The 13699-nt window shown below is 47.5% G+C and overlaps 1 protein-coding gene across 4 annotated transcripts in view; it reads left to right on the top strand.

Moving 5' to 3' along the window:
* mamdc2a (MAM domain containing 2a) overlaps positions 1–13699 on the top strand; it is a 118225-nt gene that overhangs the window by 32655 nt on the left and 71871 nt on the right. For all 4 annotated transcript variants that reach the window (XM_041186795.1, XM_041186793.1, XM_041186794.1 and 1 more), the window contains exons 4-5: positions 8703–8787; positions 9617–9754. In XM_041186795.1, coding sequence (XP_041042729.1) covers positions 8703–8787; positions 9617–9754 — 223 coding nt within the window. The remainder of the gene's footprint in view (positions 1–8702; positions 8788–9616; positions 9755–13699) is intronic.

The following is a 13699-nucleotide window of genomic DNA, read 5'->3' as shown; positions in this document are numbered from 1 at the left end:
GAATTCAGTCTCCCAACAACGATGGTGGGATGAGGAATTCATATTTCCAGCTCATTAGCCCAGGCTTCTAGATTCCCAGTCCAATAACATGACCACTATGTTATCATATCCATGAAACAGGAGTCCAGGAACTACACACCAGCAAGGATTAGTCATTTAGATTTTTTTTTCTCTGCCCTGCACTTGTGGTATCAAGCATTCCCCTCTCCCCCACCACCCCTCCTGAGCTCCCTCCTCTCCCCCCATCCCAAACCCCCACCCAACCACAGCTGTTTTGGGATCTTCCTGCAGTTTCCCTCACTGGGTCTGTTCCTGTAGTAGTTGCAGGGCCTGTGTTGTCATGGTAACGAGGTCTGAAGAGGTCGAGTGTGGACTCCTGCCCCACTTTCCTGTTGTCCACAATCCCTGAGAGTCCTAGTGCCAGGTTGCAATCGGGCACTCTGTTCAGATGGCCAGAGAACACTTGCTGACCAGTTGGTCTGTGGAAGCCCTGAGGGGCGGATAGAAATATCTGGGTGAGCGTTGGTCTTCAGTATTGTGAACCCGCTCATATTCCCGAGTGTTTGTAATAATAAGGACCTTCTGGCTGGTGGTGGGTCAGAAGGCCCCAATTCCAGAGGACCAATATACAGCTGCAGCCCGTCACTTATGAGGCCTGTGAGCAATGCTGAAATCACAGAATAATACAACACGGCCATTGTGCCTGTACTGCTCCTTTGGTAGATCTATCCAGTTAGTCCCATTTCCTCCTTATCTCCTATCCTGGAAGTTTTTACTATTCAAGTATTTATCCAATTTCCTTTTGAAAGTTACTATTGAATCTGCTTTCACAGCCCTTTCAGGCAGCACATTCCAGATCATCATCACTCACTGTGTAAAATAAATGTTTCCACATGTTGCCACTGGCTCTTCTGCCAATTACCTAAATCTGTGCCCTCTGGCTACTGATCTTGCTGCCAGTGGAAAAGTTTCTCCTTATTTACTCTATCAAAATCATTTTGAACAGCTCTATCCAATCTTCTCTTCTCAAAGGAGAACAACCCACACTTCTGCAGTCTCTCCTCCAATTTTCCACTTAAGATGCCCACTTACAGAGCAGGTAGTTTGAGGGTAAGGAGGTGGATGACGTTGAGGGAGTAGGGGGATTGGGGGGGATGGGGAAGGAGGTGGATGACGTTGAGGGAGTAGGGGGATTGGGGGGGATGGGGGGGGGGGGCGAGTGGAGGAGGGGGATGGGGTGTGGGGAGGTGGGGGTAGGAGTGAGAGTAGGAGGGGGGATGGGGATGAGGAGGAACAGGGGTGAGGAGGAGGGGTGTGGGGTGAGGAGGAGGAGGGAATGGGATGGGGAGGGGATGGGGTGAGGAGAAAGAGGGGAGGATAGGGGTGAGGAAGAAGAGGGGAGGATGGGGGTGGGGAGGAGGAGGATGGCATATGTATGTGGTGATGTCATTGGATTTCTGCACATGCGCAGATGGGTATTGGCGGCCATCTTGCATTGGCAAGAGACACAGTGAAATGATAAAATTAAGCCAGGACACCAGGGAAGAACTCTTTGCTCTTCTTTGAAATAATATCATGGGAACTTTTACATCCACCTGAGAAGGTAGACAGGGCCTCAACACAACATTTCATTTCAAGTTAACACCTTCAACAGTGCAGAAACCCTTCAGTACTTCGCTAGAGTGCCCAACCCTAGATCTTGCTCTTAAGTGGGTCTTGAAGACACAACCTTTTGACTCAAAGGCAAGAGTGCAACCCACTGACCCAAAACTGACATGTATAAGAAAGGGTATATTTGTGCCACTCTGTTTTCTGCCCATGTGCTGTCCCTTTCAAGTACCCACACAACACTCAGAAAGGACAATAAGGTGTGATGTCTTCAACAGAGGGAGAGAGACAAGGGGGAAATTGGGAGCAAATAGTTACCTGACAATTATAGCAACTTCATTCTATTGTAACATCAGCTGAGAATTAGTTTGCAAAATTAAAAATATTTACTCTGTTTGTAACAATGCAGTAGGGGGAGGTGATGGTGTAGTGATATTGTCACTAGACTAAGAATCCAGAAACCCAGGATAATGCTTTAGAAACCTGGGTTCAAATCTGGACACAACAGATGATAGAATTTGAATTCAATAACAATTTGAAGTCGAATGATGACTATGGGGAGAATTTCCCCCATGGTGGGCGGGTGTGGACCTGATCAGGCCCCCACAACTATTTCACATGGATGGGTGGGCCGATTAAAGCCTGAGGATAGCTGGAGTGGGTAGGCCCAATGGTGACCTAGGTGGCCTGTTTAAATTAAGCACTGGCAGCCTTGGCAAAGGCAGCTCACAATGGCAAGTAGAAGGGCTCACCAGAGGGCTTCAGAGCAGTAGAGCAAGCCAGGCTGGAGGGTAGGACAGCAGGGCAGTGTGCCCCTCAGTTTTCGGACGAGTGCCTAGCTGTGGTGGCAGCGCGGTGGGAGGCCCTGCTTCCGAGGGACGGGAGGCAGAGGCCCCCCGAACCTGACCAAACATGCTTCCTGATGAGGAAATGGCTGAGACAGTGAGCTCCCATGATGTGGTGCGACACACATGGTCCAGTGCGACAACCTGCACTCGGAAAGGTGAGTACCATGTTGGCAGAGGACAATTAATGCAGCCGTCAGCCTTTCCCCCCAAGGGCCCCCCTCCGCGACAACTCTGGGTATAGTAATGGCACTGAATCCTTCATGGCATGTTTCCCTTGCTGGGTGGGCCAGCAGATATTGCCCATGCCCAGTTCACCCTGAGAGGGTAGTGCTGAATGGGCTCTGCACCCGCAGCATGTGTGACACTGACACGCAGAGCACAGATTCTGGGACAAACTCAAGGGTCTGCACTTAGGCAGAGTGCCAGAACTGCGAAGCCTGTCGAAGTCAGGGTGCTTAAATGCTTGGAGGGGAACGTCCAAGTGGCGGGGCACCAATCCATCTGCTGGTCCTTGCATTCCACCTGCTTGTGCCTCCATGCTGTACAAGGTTAGACTGTGTGCTGCCAAATGTAATGGAGGCAACATTTGGGCAATGGAAGGGTTTGGGTGGTCAGCCCTGGCTTCTTTGTGTGAGTCTGTAGCAGCTGCTGGGTAACGTAGCACTGGAGTCCTGCAATGTCCCACTCTGGCTGTGTTGGAGGTCCATTTGTGGTGGGCTAGCTGAAGGTTAAAGCCTCCTGGGTGTCCTTACCTCCCTGGAGTATGCCTGGGTCAGCATCTACCCCCTCAGCGTTCTCCTGTCCGTGCTCATTCTCGGACTCACTGCTGGACTCATCGTCTGCATCCGGAGCAACTGCATCTATGTCTTCCTCATCCATTGCGTCCCCCCTTTCCAGCACCAGATTGTGGAGAGTGCAGCATGCAACCACTATCAGCGACACACAATCCGGGGGGTACTGGAGTGCGCCCCCTGAGCAGTCCAGGCATCGGAAACGCATCTTGATAAGACCGATGGTTCTCTCCACCACAGCCCTTGTGGAGGTGTGGCTACTATGGTACCGCTGCTCAGCCTCTGTTCTTGGGTGGCGGAGAGGCGTCATGAGCCATCTTTTGAGGGGATAACCCTTGTCACTCAGCAGCCATCTATCTAGCCGGGCTGGAGCACTGTAGAGCCTCGGTACCTAGGAGTGTCTGAGGATGTAGGTGTCATGGGAGCTGCCTGGGTACCTTGCACAGACTTGTAGAATCAGCATCCTGTGATCACACACTATCTGCATGTTCATGGAGTGGAAGCCCTTCCTGTTGGTGAAGACACTGCGCTCACCTGCTGGCCCCTTGATGGCCACATGTGTACAGTCTATTGCACCCTGGACGCGGGGGAACACAGTAATGGCCGCAAAGCCTCTGTGTCTGGCTCGCTGTGTCTGGCTGGCCTCGCTGTGTCTGGCTGGCCTCGTCCCAGCGGTAGTAGATGAAGGTCAATGCACACCTGAACAAAGTGCCTGTAACCTGCTTGACAAAAGTGTGGACAGCTGATTGGAAAACTCCGCAGACCCCTGGAAAGAGCCGGAGGTATAGAAGTTGAGGGCAGCCGTGACCTTCAACGCCAACTGGCATGGGGTGTCCACCCACACTGTTGGAGCTGATCTCAGGGCCTGTCATCTGACAGATGGACGTGACTGTCTCCCTTGAGAGACGTAGCCTCCTTCAGCACTGCACCTCAGACATATTGAGGTAACTGCTTCACTGCCTGGATACCCTGACAGCAGGATAGTGACATCATCTGCAGCCCCTTTCGCCTTGGTCTACCTCTTGGCCCTACACCCCTTGTGCCTGCGCCTCTCCTCCCAAAGGAGGCTCCCCTGGAGGCTGAATGTGGACTCCTGGCCTCCTCCCCCTTCTGGCCCTCCCTTCCTCCTCGGAGGAGGTCTCCAATGAACAGCACAACTCCCATTCCCAGGCTAAGGGAAGGCTTCCTGAAAGCTGCAGGCCCCAAAAATGATCTTTAGTGTAGAGTCCTGACCTGAAGGCTTTTACTCCTGTCCAAGCAGCTGTGAAGAGTTCTAAAGTATTCCTGCTCACACAGACAAGTGTCAGTAACTTTCACAATTAAATATCTAACAGATACCACTTGTGACCCCACTCACCTCTCGTACCCCGCCCGTGGAGGAGGTTTGTACAAATACCTTCTACCCGCCTGCCCATTATGCCCATGCGACATCCTGAAGATCACACGGGCCCTGAAAAATAGCAGACAATTGCTGCCTCAAGGGCCTTAACTGGGTGACGTTTTATTGGCAGGTGCGCATCGGAGAACATTGTGCGTCCACCCACCTAAATATCATGATGGTCCACGGTGATGTCAGGACACTCGCCCGACATCACCACGCATCATTTTATGTGTTGGCTAGTCGGGGCAGGCTCCACACACCAACGAGAAAATTCTGGCTGATGAAACCTTTGTTGATTGTTGTAAAAACCCATCTGATTCATTAATGCCCTTTAGGGAAAGAAATCTGCTGTCCTTACCTGGTCTGGCCTACATGTGACACCAGACCCACAGAAATGTGGTTGACTCTTACATGCCCTCTGAAATGGCCGAGCAAGTCACTCAGTTGTATCAAACTGCTACAAAGCCACAAAAAAGGAATGAAATCGGCCGTATCACCCAACATTGACCTAGACAATGGAAATGACAACCTCAAACTCAGCCCTGTCAATCCTCAAAGTCCTCCGTACTAACATCTGAGTGCTAGTGCCAAAATTGGGAGAGCTATCTCACAGGCTAGTCAAGCAACAACCTGACATAGTCATCCTCACGGAATCATACCTTACAGATAATGGCCCAGGCACCATCATCACCATTCCTGGGTATGTCCTGTCCCACTGGCAGGACAGGCTCAGCAGGCCCAGGTGACATAGTGGTTTACAGTCAGGAAGGAATTGCACTTGGAGTCCTCAACATCAGCTTCGGACCCCGTGAAGTCCCATAACAGCAGATCAAACATGGAAGGAAGCCTCCTGCTGATTACCACATACCGTCCCCCCCTCAGCTGATGAATCGGCGCTCCTCCATGTTGAACACTGTTTAGAGGAAGCACTGAGGGTGGCAAGGGGCTCTGGGTGGGGTCTTCAATGACCATCACCAAGAGTAGCTCGGCAGCACCACTGCTGGCCAAGCCCTAAAGGACATAGCTTCTAGACTGGGTCAGTGGCAGGTGGTGAGGGAACCAAAAAGAGGGAAAAACATTCTTGACCTCATCATCACCAACCTGCCTACATGACAGTATCTGTAGGAGTGACCAGTGCGCAGTCCTTGTGGAGACAAAGTCCCATCTTGACCCGGCGTATCCCCCACTCTACCATTGCCATCAAGCCTGGAAATCAACTCTGGTTCAATGAAAGAGTGCAAGAGGGCATGTCCCCAGGCATACCTAAAAAAGAGGTGTCAACCTGGTGAAGCTGCAACACAGGATTATTTGCATGCCAAGCAGCATAAGCAGCAAGTGATAGACAGAGCTAAGCGATCCCACAACCAACAGATCAGATCTAAGCTCTGCAGTCCTGCCACATCCAGTGGTGAATGGGGGTGGACAATTAAACAATTGACTGGAGGAGGAGGCTGCACAAATATCCCCTTCCTCAACGATGGAGGAGCCCAGTGCATCAGATAAGGATAAGGCTGAAGCATTTGCTACAATCTGCAGCCAGAAATGCCGAGTGGATGATCCATCTCGGCCTCCTGTGGAGATCCCCAGCATCACAGATGCCAGTCTTCAGCCAATTCAATTTACTCCATGTGGTGGTGGAGGGAGTGAATGCTTGTGGATGTGGTGCTGATCAAACAGTCTGCTTTGTCCTGGACGGTGTCAAACTTCTTGACTGTTGTGGGAGCTGCATTCATCCAGGCAAGTGGGGAGTATTCCATCACACTCCTGACTTGTGCCTTGTAGATGGTGGACAGGTTTTGGGGAGTCAGGAGGTGAGTTGCTCACTGCAGGATTCCCAATCTCTGACCTGCTCTTGTTGCCACAGTCTTTATATGGCTAGTGCAGTTCAGTTTCTGGTCAATGGTAACCCCCAGGATGTTGATCATGGGGGATTCAGTGATGGTAATGCCATTGAACATCAAGGGGTGATGGTCAGATTCTCTCTTGTTGGAGATGGTCATTGTCTGACACTTCAGTGGCGAGAATGTTACTTTCCACCATCAGCCCAAGCCTCGATATTGTCCAGGTCTTGCTGCATTTGGACATGGACTGCTTCAGTATCTGAGGAGTCACAAACATCCCCACTTCTGACCTTATGATGGAAGGAAGGTCATTGATGAAGCAGCTGAAGATGGTTGGGCTGAGGACACTACCCTGAGAAATTCCTGTAGTGATGCCCTGGAGCTGAGGTGACTCACCTCCAACAACCACAACCACCTTCCTTTGTGCTAGGTATGACCCCAACCAGTGGAGAATTTTCCCCTGATTCCCATTGACTCCGGTTTTGCTAGGGCTCCTTGATGCCACACTCAGTCAAATGCGGCCTTGATGTTAAGGGCAGTCACTCTCACCTCACCTCGGGAGTTCAGCTCTTTTGTCCATGTTTGAACCAAGGCTGGAATGAGGTCAGGAACTGGGTGGCCCTGGCGGAACCCAAACTGGGCATCAGTGAGCAGGTTATTTCTAAGCACTGACAGCACTGTTCATGACCCTTGCCATTCCTTTACTGATAATCGAGAGTAGACTGATGAGGCGGTAATTGCCGGGTTGGATTTGTGCTGCTTTTTGTGTATAGGACATACCTGGGCAACTTTCCACATGCCGGGTGGATGCCAATGTTGTGGCTGTACTGTAACAGCTTGGCAAGGGACATGACAAGTTCTGGAGCACAAGTCTTCAGTACAATTGCTGGTATATTGCCTTTGCAGTATCCAGTGCCTTCAGCCATTTCTTGATACCATGTTGAGTGAATCAAATTGGCTGAAGACTGGCATCTGTGATGCTGGGGACCTCACAACTGGATGTGGCAGGACTCCAGAGCTTAGACCTGATCCATTGGTTGGGAATCGCTTAGCTCTGTCTATCACTTGTTGCTTATGCTGTTTGGCATGCAAGTAGTCCTGTGTTGCAGCTTCACCAAGTTGACACCTCATTTTATAGGTATGCCTGGTGCTGCTCCTGGCATGCCCTCCTGCTCTCTTCATTGAACCAGGGTTGATCCCCTGGCTTGATGGCAGTGGTAGAGTGGGGGATATGCCAGGCCAAGATGCGACTTCATCTCCACAAGGACTGTGCAGTTGTCACTCCGCTGATGATTGCACAATGTTCAGCACCATTCGTGACTCCTTAGATACTGAAACAGTCCATGTCCAAATGTAGCAAGACCTGGACAATATCCAGGCTTGGGCTGACAATTGGCAAGTAACATTCTCGCCACACATGTGCCAGACAATGACCATCTCCAACAAGAGAGAATCTGACCATCACGCCTTGACATTCAAAGGCATTACCATCACTGAATCCCCCATGATCAACATCCTGGGGAATCCCATTGACCAGATGCTGAACTGGACTAGCCATTTTAATATTGTGGCTACAAGAGCAGGTCAGAGGCTGGGAATCCTGTGGCGAGTATTTCATCTCCTAACTCCCCAAAACCTGTCCACTATCTACAAGGCATAAGTCAGAAGTGTAATGGAATACTCCGCATTTGCCTGGATGAGTACAGCTCCTACAACACTCAAGAAGCTTGACACCATCCAGGACAAAGCAGCCCCGCTTGACTGGCACCACATCCCCAAACATTCACTCCCTCAACCACCGACACACAATGGCAACAGTGTGTACCATCTACAAGATGAACTGCACCAATTCACCAGGGCTCCTTAGACAGCACCTTCCAAACCCACAACTGCTACCATCTAGAAGGACAAGGGTAGCAGACACATGGGAACACCACCACCTGGAAGTTCCCCTTCAAGTCACTCACCATCCTGACTTGGAAATATATCGTTATTCCTTCACTGTTGCTGGGTCAAAATCCTGGAACTCCCTTTCTAACAGCACCGTGGGTGTACCTTCATCACATGGACTACAGCGGTTCAAGAAAGCAGCTCACCCCCACCTTGGGATGGGCCATAAATGCTGGCCCAGCCAACGAAGGCCACATCCTCTGAATGAATAAAAAAATGTTCTGTAAGAAACAGAAATCATTATTTACAAATGTTTTACATTCATGCTTCTACTTTCTCACAGATCATTCTAGAAGGTGTAGTCAGTCCAGACCCAAAGGCTAGCATTGCAGTTTTTGAAATCAACATCACTCCTGGCTATTGCATTGGTGAGTTTGTTTAATTAATATATCAGTAAAAATAAGTGTAAGAACGATGAACTGTTTCTGTTCCTTGTTGAATGTTTAGAGCCATTATTGAAGATGATGATTCAATCTTAAGATTAGGGGACTAGGAAGTTTCTTAGTTGTTAAACAAAACTGTCCATCCTTCAGTGGACAATTTCAAATGTAATTAGTTGGATACTGTAAGAGATAGGAAGAGGAGTAGACCATTCAGCCTCTCCAGCCTGCTCTGCTATTCAGTAAGATCATGGCTGATCTCCTACCTCAGCTCCACTTTCCCCCTGATCCCCATATGCCTTGACCCCCTCAGAGTGCAAAGACCTTTTGATCTGGATCTTGAACATATTCAGTGACTAATTTCAGATTTCCAATTGTAATCACGTTTCTGCAGTCTCCCGGGTTACCAGCTGTGGTTGGATGCTTTCCTGGAGCTTTCCGCAAATGACCTCCCATCTCCAACCACCCTACCCAGTCAGAAAAGCCCACCTTCCCCCCATTCCAATAAATGTAAAAAAATCCCAATTATTTCTAGAGCCCTGATGATTTTTCTGATAGGTTTTTCCTCAGAGCAATGTTCTAGAGACTCCAGGGTAACCCTGGAGGGTTGGTGACCCCTACTCCTGATCCAAATTGGATACAATTTGGATGCCCACAGGCAGAATGTTGGGGCTTTTTGCATCCATTCTGTGTCTGAGAAACAAAGGCAGATGTGTTCAGTTTCCAGCTCTAAACTTTAGAGTTTGATTTTATTCCTGGTCGTACTCTTTGTACAACATTATGAGGCACTTTTCACTGAAAGTCTTTCCAATTACAGTATGTACCTTCGAGGAAAACCACCTCTGTGGCTATAACAATAGATGGAATCCAAACCTGAACTGGCTGGTTGGTGGAGGGTCAGTCCGAGATTCACCAACAAGCCTACCTACTGATCACACTTGGGACAATGAATATGGTATGTTTTCTATCATTCCACCATTTTAGATTGGCTAAAACAAAAATTTACTTCAATTGTCTTCAGGAGTGCTTGTGGTGTAGTGATAATGTGCTGGGTGAATGACCCAGGTTCTTGAGGCATGGTTTCAAATTCCACTAATGCTCTTGTGCTTGGTTTCAGTATGCTTTTTCATTTTATACTACTATTCAATCTTAAAGTGTGAAATAAATAAATAATTAAGGAAAGTGCAACTTCACGTTGAAAAAAAGCTTCCATTTGGTACCAACCCTGCAAATGTTTAAAAGCTGGACCACAATCCTATTGGCTTGTACCATGGTAGGAAAAGGTACATGATAGGGTCTTTCCACTATCCTGTTCCCTCAGTGGGTACAGAGACCACAGGACAGAGAATCTTGGCAGCAATGTTACAGCATTGGCATCAAAATCGTGTTCCCTTTGGAGCGCTCCTACTCCCACTGTGAATGCATGAGTAATGAAATATAGGGGACAATTATTGAGCTGTGCAGTGTGTGCTGACACTTGGTCTGCAAAAGGAAGCTAGACCAGCTCCTGACTGGGGCGGAGATCACATTATGTGGAAGGTAGAGAACACTTAGTCCACGTAATCTCCTGGAATAGTTTTGATTGCCTGAATGGATTAAAGAGGGGTTTTTCCTGTATATCTTTTCTCCTCATTAAAGATGTGAAGGCATCAGAGAGAGTGCAGAACAAATTCTTTGGGAATGGTTCATGGGATGAGGAACTTCAGTTACGTGGATAGATTGGAGAATTTGGAAATGTTTTCCTCAGAGAAGGTTGAGAGATTTGACCTTGACGGAGTCTGGACAGAGAAATTGTTCCCATTGGTGGCAGGATCAATGGATCAGAGGGCAACAGACTTTAAGTAATTGGCAAAAGACACAGTGAGTGGCTAGGAATGCGCTGGAACATGCTGCCTGAGAGTGTGTTGGAGGCAGGGTCAATCAAGGCATTCAGGAGGGAATTGGATTCTTATCTGAAAAGGAAGAATGTGCAGGATTACGGGGAGAAGGTGGGGGGTGGCACAAGGTGAATCGCTCATTCGGAGAGCCGCCGCAAACATGGCGGACTAAATGGTCTCTTTCTGTGCTGTAACAATTCCGTGATTTCTATTGTCTCTGGGTTTCCCTTGTGTTTTTCTTTGCCTCACACTGAAGATTGCATGAATGGGTGGGTGAGCGAGGGGTTATTGAGGAGGTGGGTGTTGCTGGTTGGTGGCGGTGCTGAGAGTCTAGTCATGATGCCCCAGCCAAATTTGAATGTGGCCCAGTTTCATAGGCCTGTTGATCATCTCCTGTGCATTAAATTTCTAGGTGGAAATGTAAGTAACAACATCATCTCAATGGTTAAAATGCCATTTGTCCTTGTACTAGTAACATTTTACAATCTTGAGGCACCATCTATTTAGACATTCTTGGAAAGTTGACTTAGATTAAGTCCAGTGCCAATTGGAATGTCTGGCAGCAATGCCTCCTAGCTCAATATTGCCTTAGCATGAAATCAAAATAAACTGCCTCAGTTCTCAATAAACTTGTGGTGGATGAAGTGTACAACAGTTTTCAGTCTTTATAAGTCCATTATGCATGATGTTATTGAAAGTTGGAAGGGGCACTGAGCTGCCTTGGTGGGGAACAACCCAGAAAGATTTCTGAACACAAATAGGAATGTGACATTGCATATAAAAAAACACATGTCAATTAGAGGCAGGACCCATCTCAGATCTGCAGGGTAGTAATATTGTTGACATCTGTAACTAAGCAGCGAGATAAACACTTCTCAAGAAATATTTGCTCATAACAGAACCACACTGTGAGTATTGAAACCACAAGAAAATGCCAAAGGACGACTGTCATAAGGCTTTATGTAATCTCACAATCTCCTCAATGAGGGACAACAGTTGTGTGGAGAAACAAGAGAAGCTTAGTTGTTGTTCTTGGAGCAGAGAAGGATATCGGGGGATTTGGTGGAGGCGTTCAAAATTACAAAGGGTTTTTGGTGAAGTCAATAAGGAGAAACTGTTTCCAGTGGCAGGAGGGGGTGGTAACCAGAGGGACATAATGAAGGCAATTGGCAAAAGAACCAGAGGGGGAGATGAGGAAAATTGTTTTGCACAGTGAATTGTTGTGATCTGGAGTGCGCTGCCTGAAAGGGCAGTGGAAGCAGATTCAATAGTAACTTTCAAAAGGGAAGTGGATAAATATCTGAAGAGGAAAAACTTTCAGGACTGTAGGGAAGGAGCAAGGGAGTGGGACTAATGGATTTGCTCTTTCAAAGAGCCAGCACAGGTGCAATGGACTGAATTGCCTCTTTTTAAATTATTATTCATTCATTCATGAGATGTGGCTAGCATTTATTGCCCATCCTTAATTGCTCTTATTTAGAGGACATTTTAAGAATCAACCACATAGCTGTAGGTCTGGAGTCACATGTAGGCCAGTCCAGGTAAAGATGGCACATCTGCCATGGTGGGATTCAAACCAGGTCCCCAGAGCATTACCCTGAGTCGCCTGGATTATTAGTCCAGTGACGATACCGCTATGCCACCAACACCTCCCCTTATGTGCTATTTGATCCTATAACTCAATGATCTGAATCTTAAAGGGCCCAATACTTTGCGAATATTCTGTGATATTTTGATATTAATAGAGTTTTAACAGACCTAAGGAAAGCTGACTAATGTAAAATAACAAACAACAAATATTACACAAGCAAGCTCAACTTTTGTTCTGATTATTAACCTGGAGAGCAGGGCTCATCCAGATCAGGCTCTGATCTCTCAAGTAACGGTCTCATTGCAATAAGCAAGAAGGGAAAAATGACAAATTTCACTGACAGAGCAAATACAGATGCTGTTGAAAAGACCATGCACCATCAAATAGCATTAAAGGAACATAAAACTATCCTGCATAAGTCAGAATAGTAAGCTTGTTCTTAGTCAATTCAGTCGAAACATCTACCCTTGCGGCTCCCTGGTGAATAATCTTACCACATCCTGTTTTGTTTGAGATTGAATGAGTGTTTCTGGTGCCAGTTAGGAAGCACTTTTGCGTGATTATTGGATTTTATTGAATTGCAATGCAATGCGAGTCAGATGACATATGACTTTGTTCTGGGAATTATCCACGAAAGCTTTGCATTCTCTTTCCCCCACTCCCTACAAGCATGACATTTAGGACTGTATTTACATGACTTCCATCAGTGCCCATCCTGTAGTTATAGTGTACATTCACCTGACACAGGAATAACATGGAGCAAAGCTCTGTGGAGGAGGGAAGCCTCATTAAACTGGGTTCCTGTACCAATTCAGGCCTTCACAACAGATCAACAGAAGTTATTTAGCTTCAGTACAGCAGGGAGTGACACCATTATTCTGATCAGAACGGAGATGATTTGTTAATTAATCGGTTAAGAAATTAATCGGCTTGCATACTTCGCATTCCTATAAGGAGAGATTATCCTTGTCATACAACCCTTATCGAGTGACAGTGGGATTCCTGCTTGTGTACAAAGCAATAATTTATTTCCTAGGAATTTCCGGAGGGGGTTTGCAATCGCACAACTCACCTGAGTTTGTCAGTCAGTGCCAGGAGAGTAAACTGCACCCGTGTGCTGGGTGAAGGAATGGCTTTTCTGTTCATGAATTGCGCTGCAAGTGTTTAATTTTGTGTGCTGCTGACCTCGATATACAGCATTTTCAAAGGGGGAAAAAGGCTGTGGATTTTCTGAAAACCTCAAATGAGGATTGTCACAACTTGGGATAGAAAGAATGTAACAAATATAGTGAATTGTACTTCACAGAAATAGGCCACTCGGCCCAAACAGAACATTCTGGTGTTTATGGTCCACTTGAGTCCCCTCTCACCCCTCCTCTTCCTCTATCAACTTATCCTTCTATTCCTTTCTCCTTTGTGCATTTATCTAGCT

The sequence above is a fragment of the Carcharodon carcharias genome, chromosome 4 (genome assembly GCF_017639515.1).
Source record: "Carcharodon carcharias isolate sCarCar2 chromosome 4, sCarCar2.pri, whole genome shotgun sequence".
In the NCBI taxonomy this organism is placed as follows: Eukaryota; Metazoa; Chordata; class Chondrichthyes; order Lamniformes; family Lamnidae; genus Carcharodon; species Carcharodon carcharias.
The sequence above is the reverse complement of the archived record's forward strand: the minus strand, read 5'-3'. Positions and strand labels throughout refer to the sequence as shown.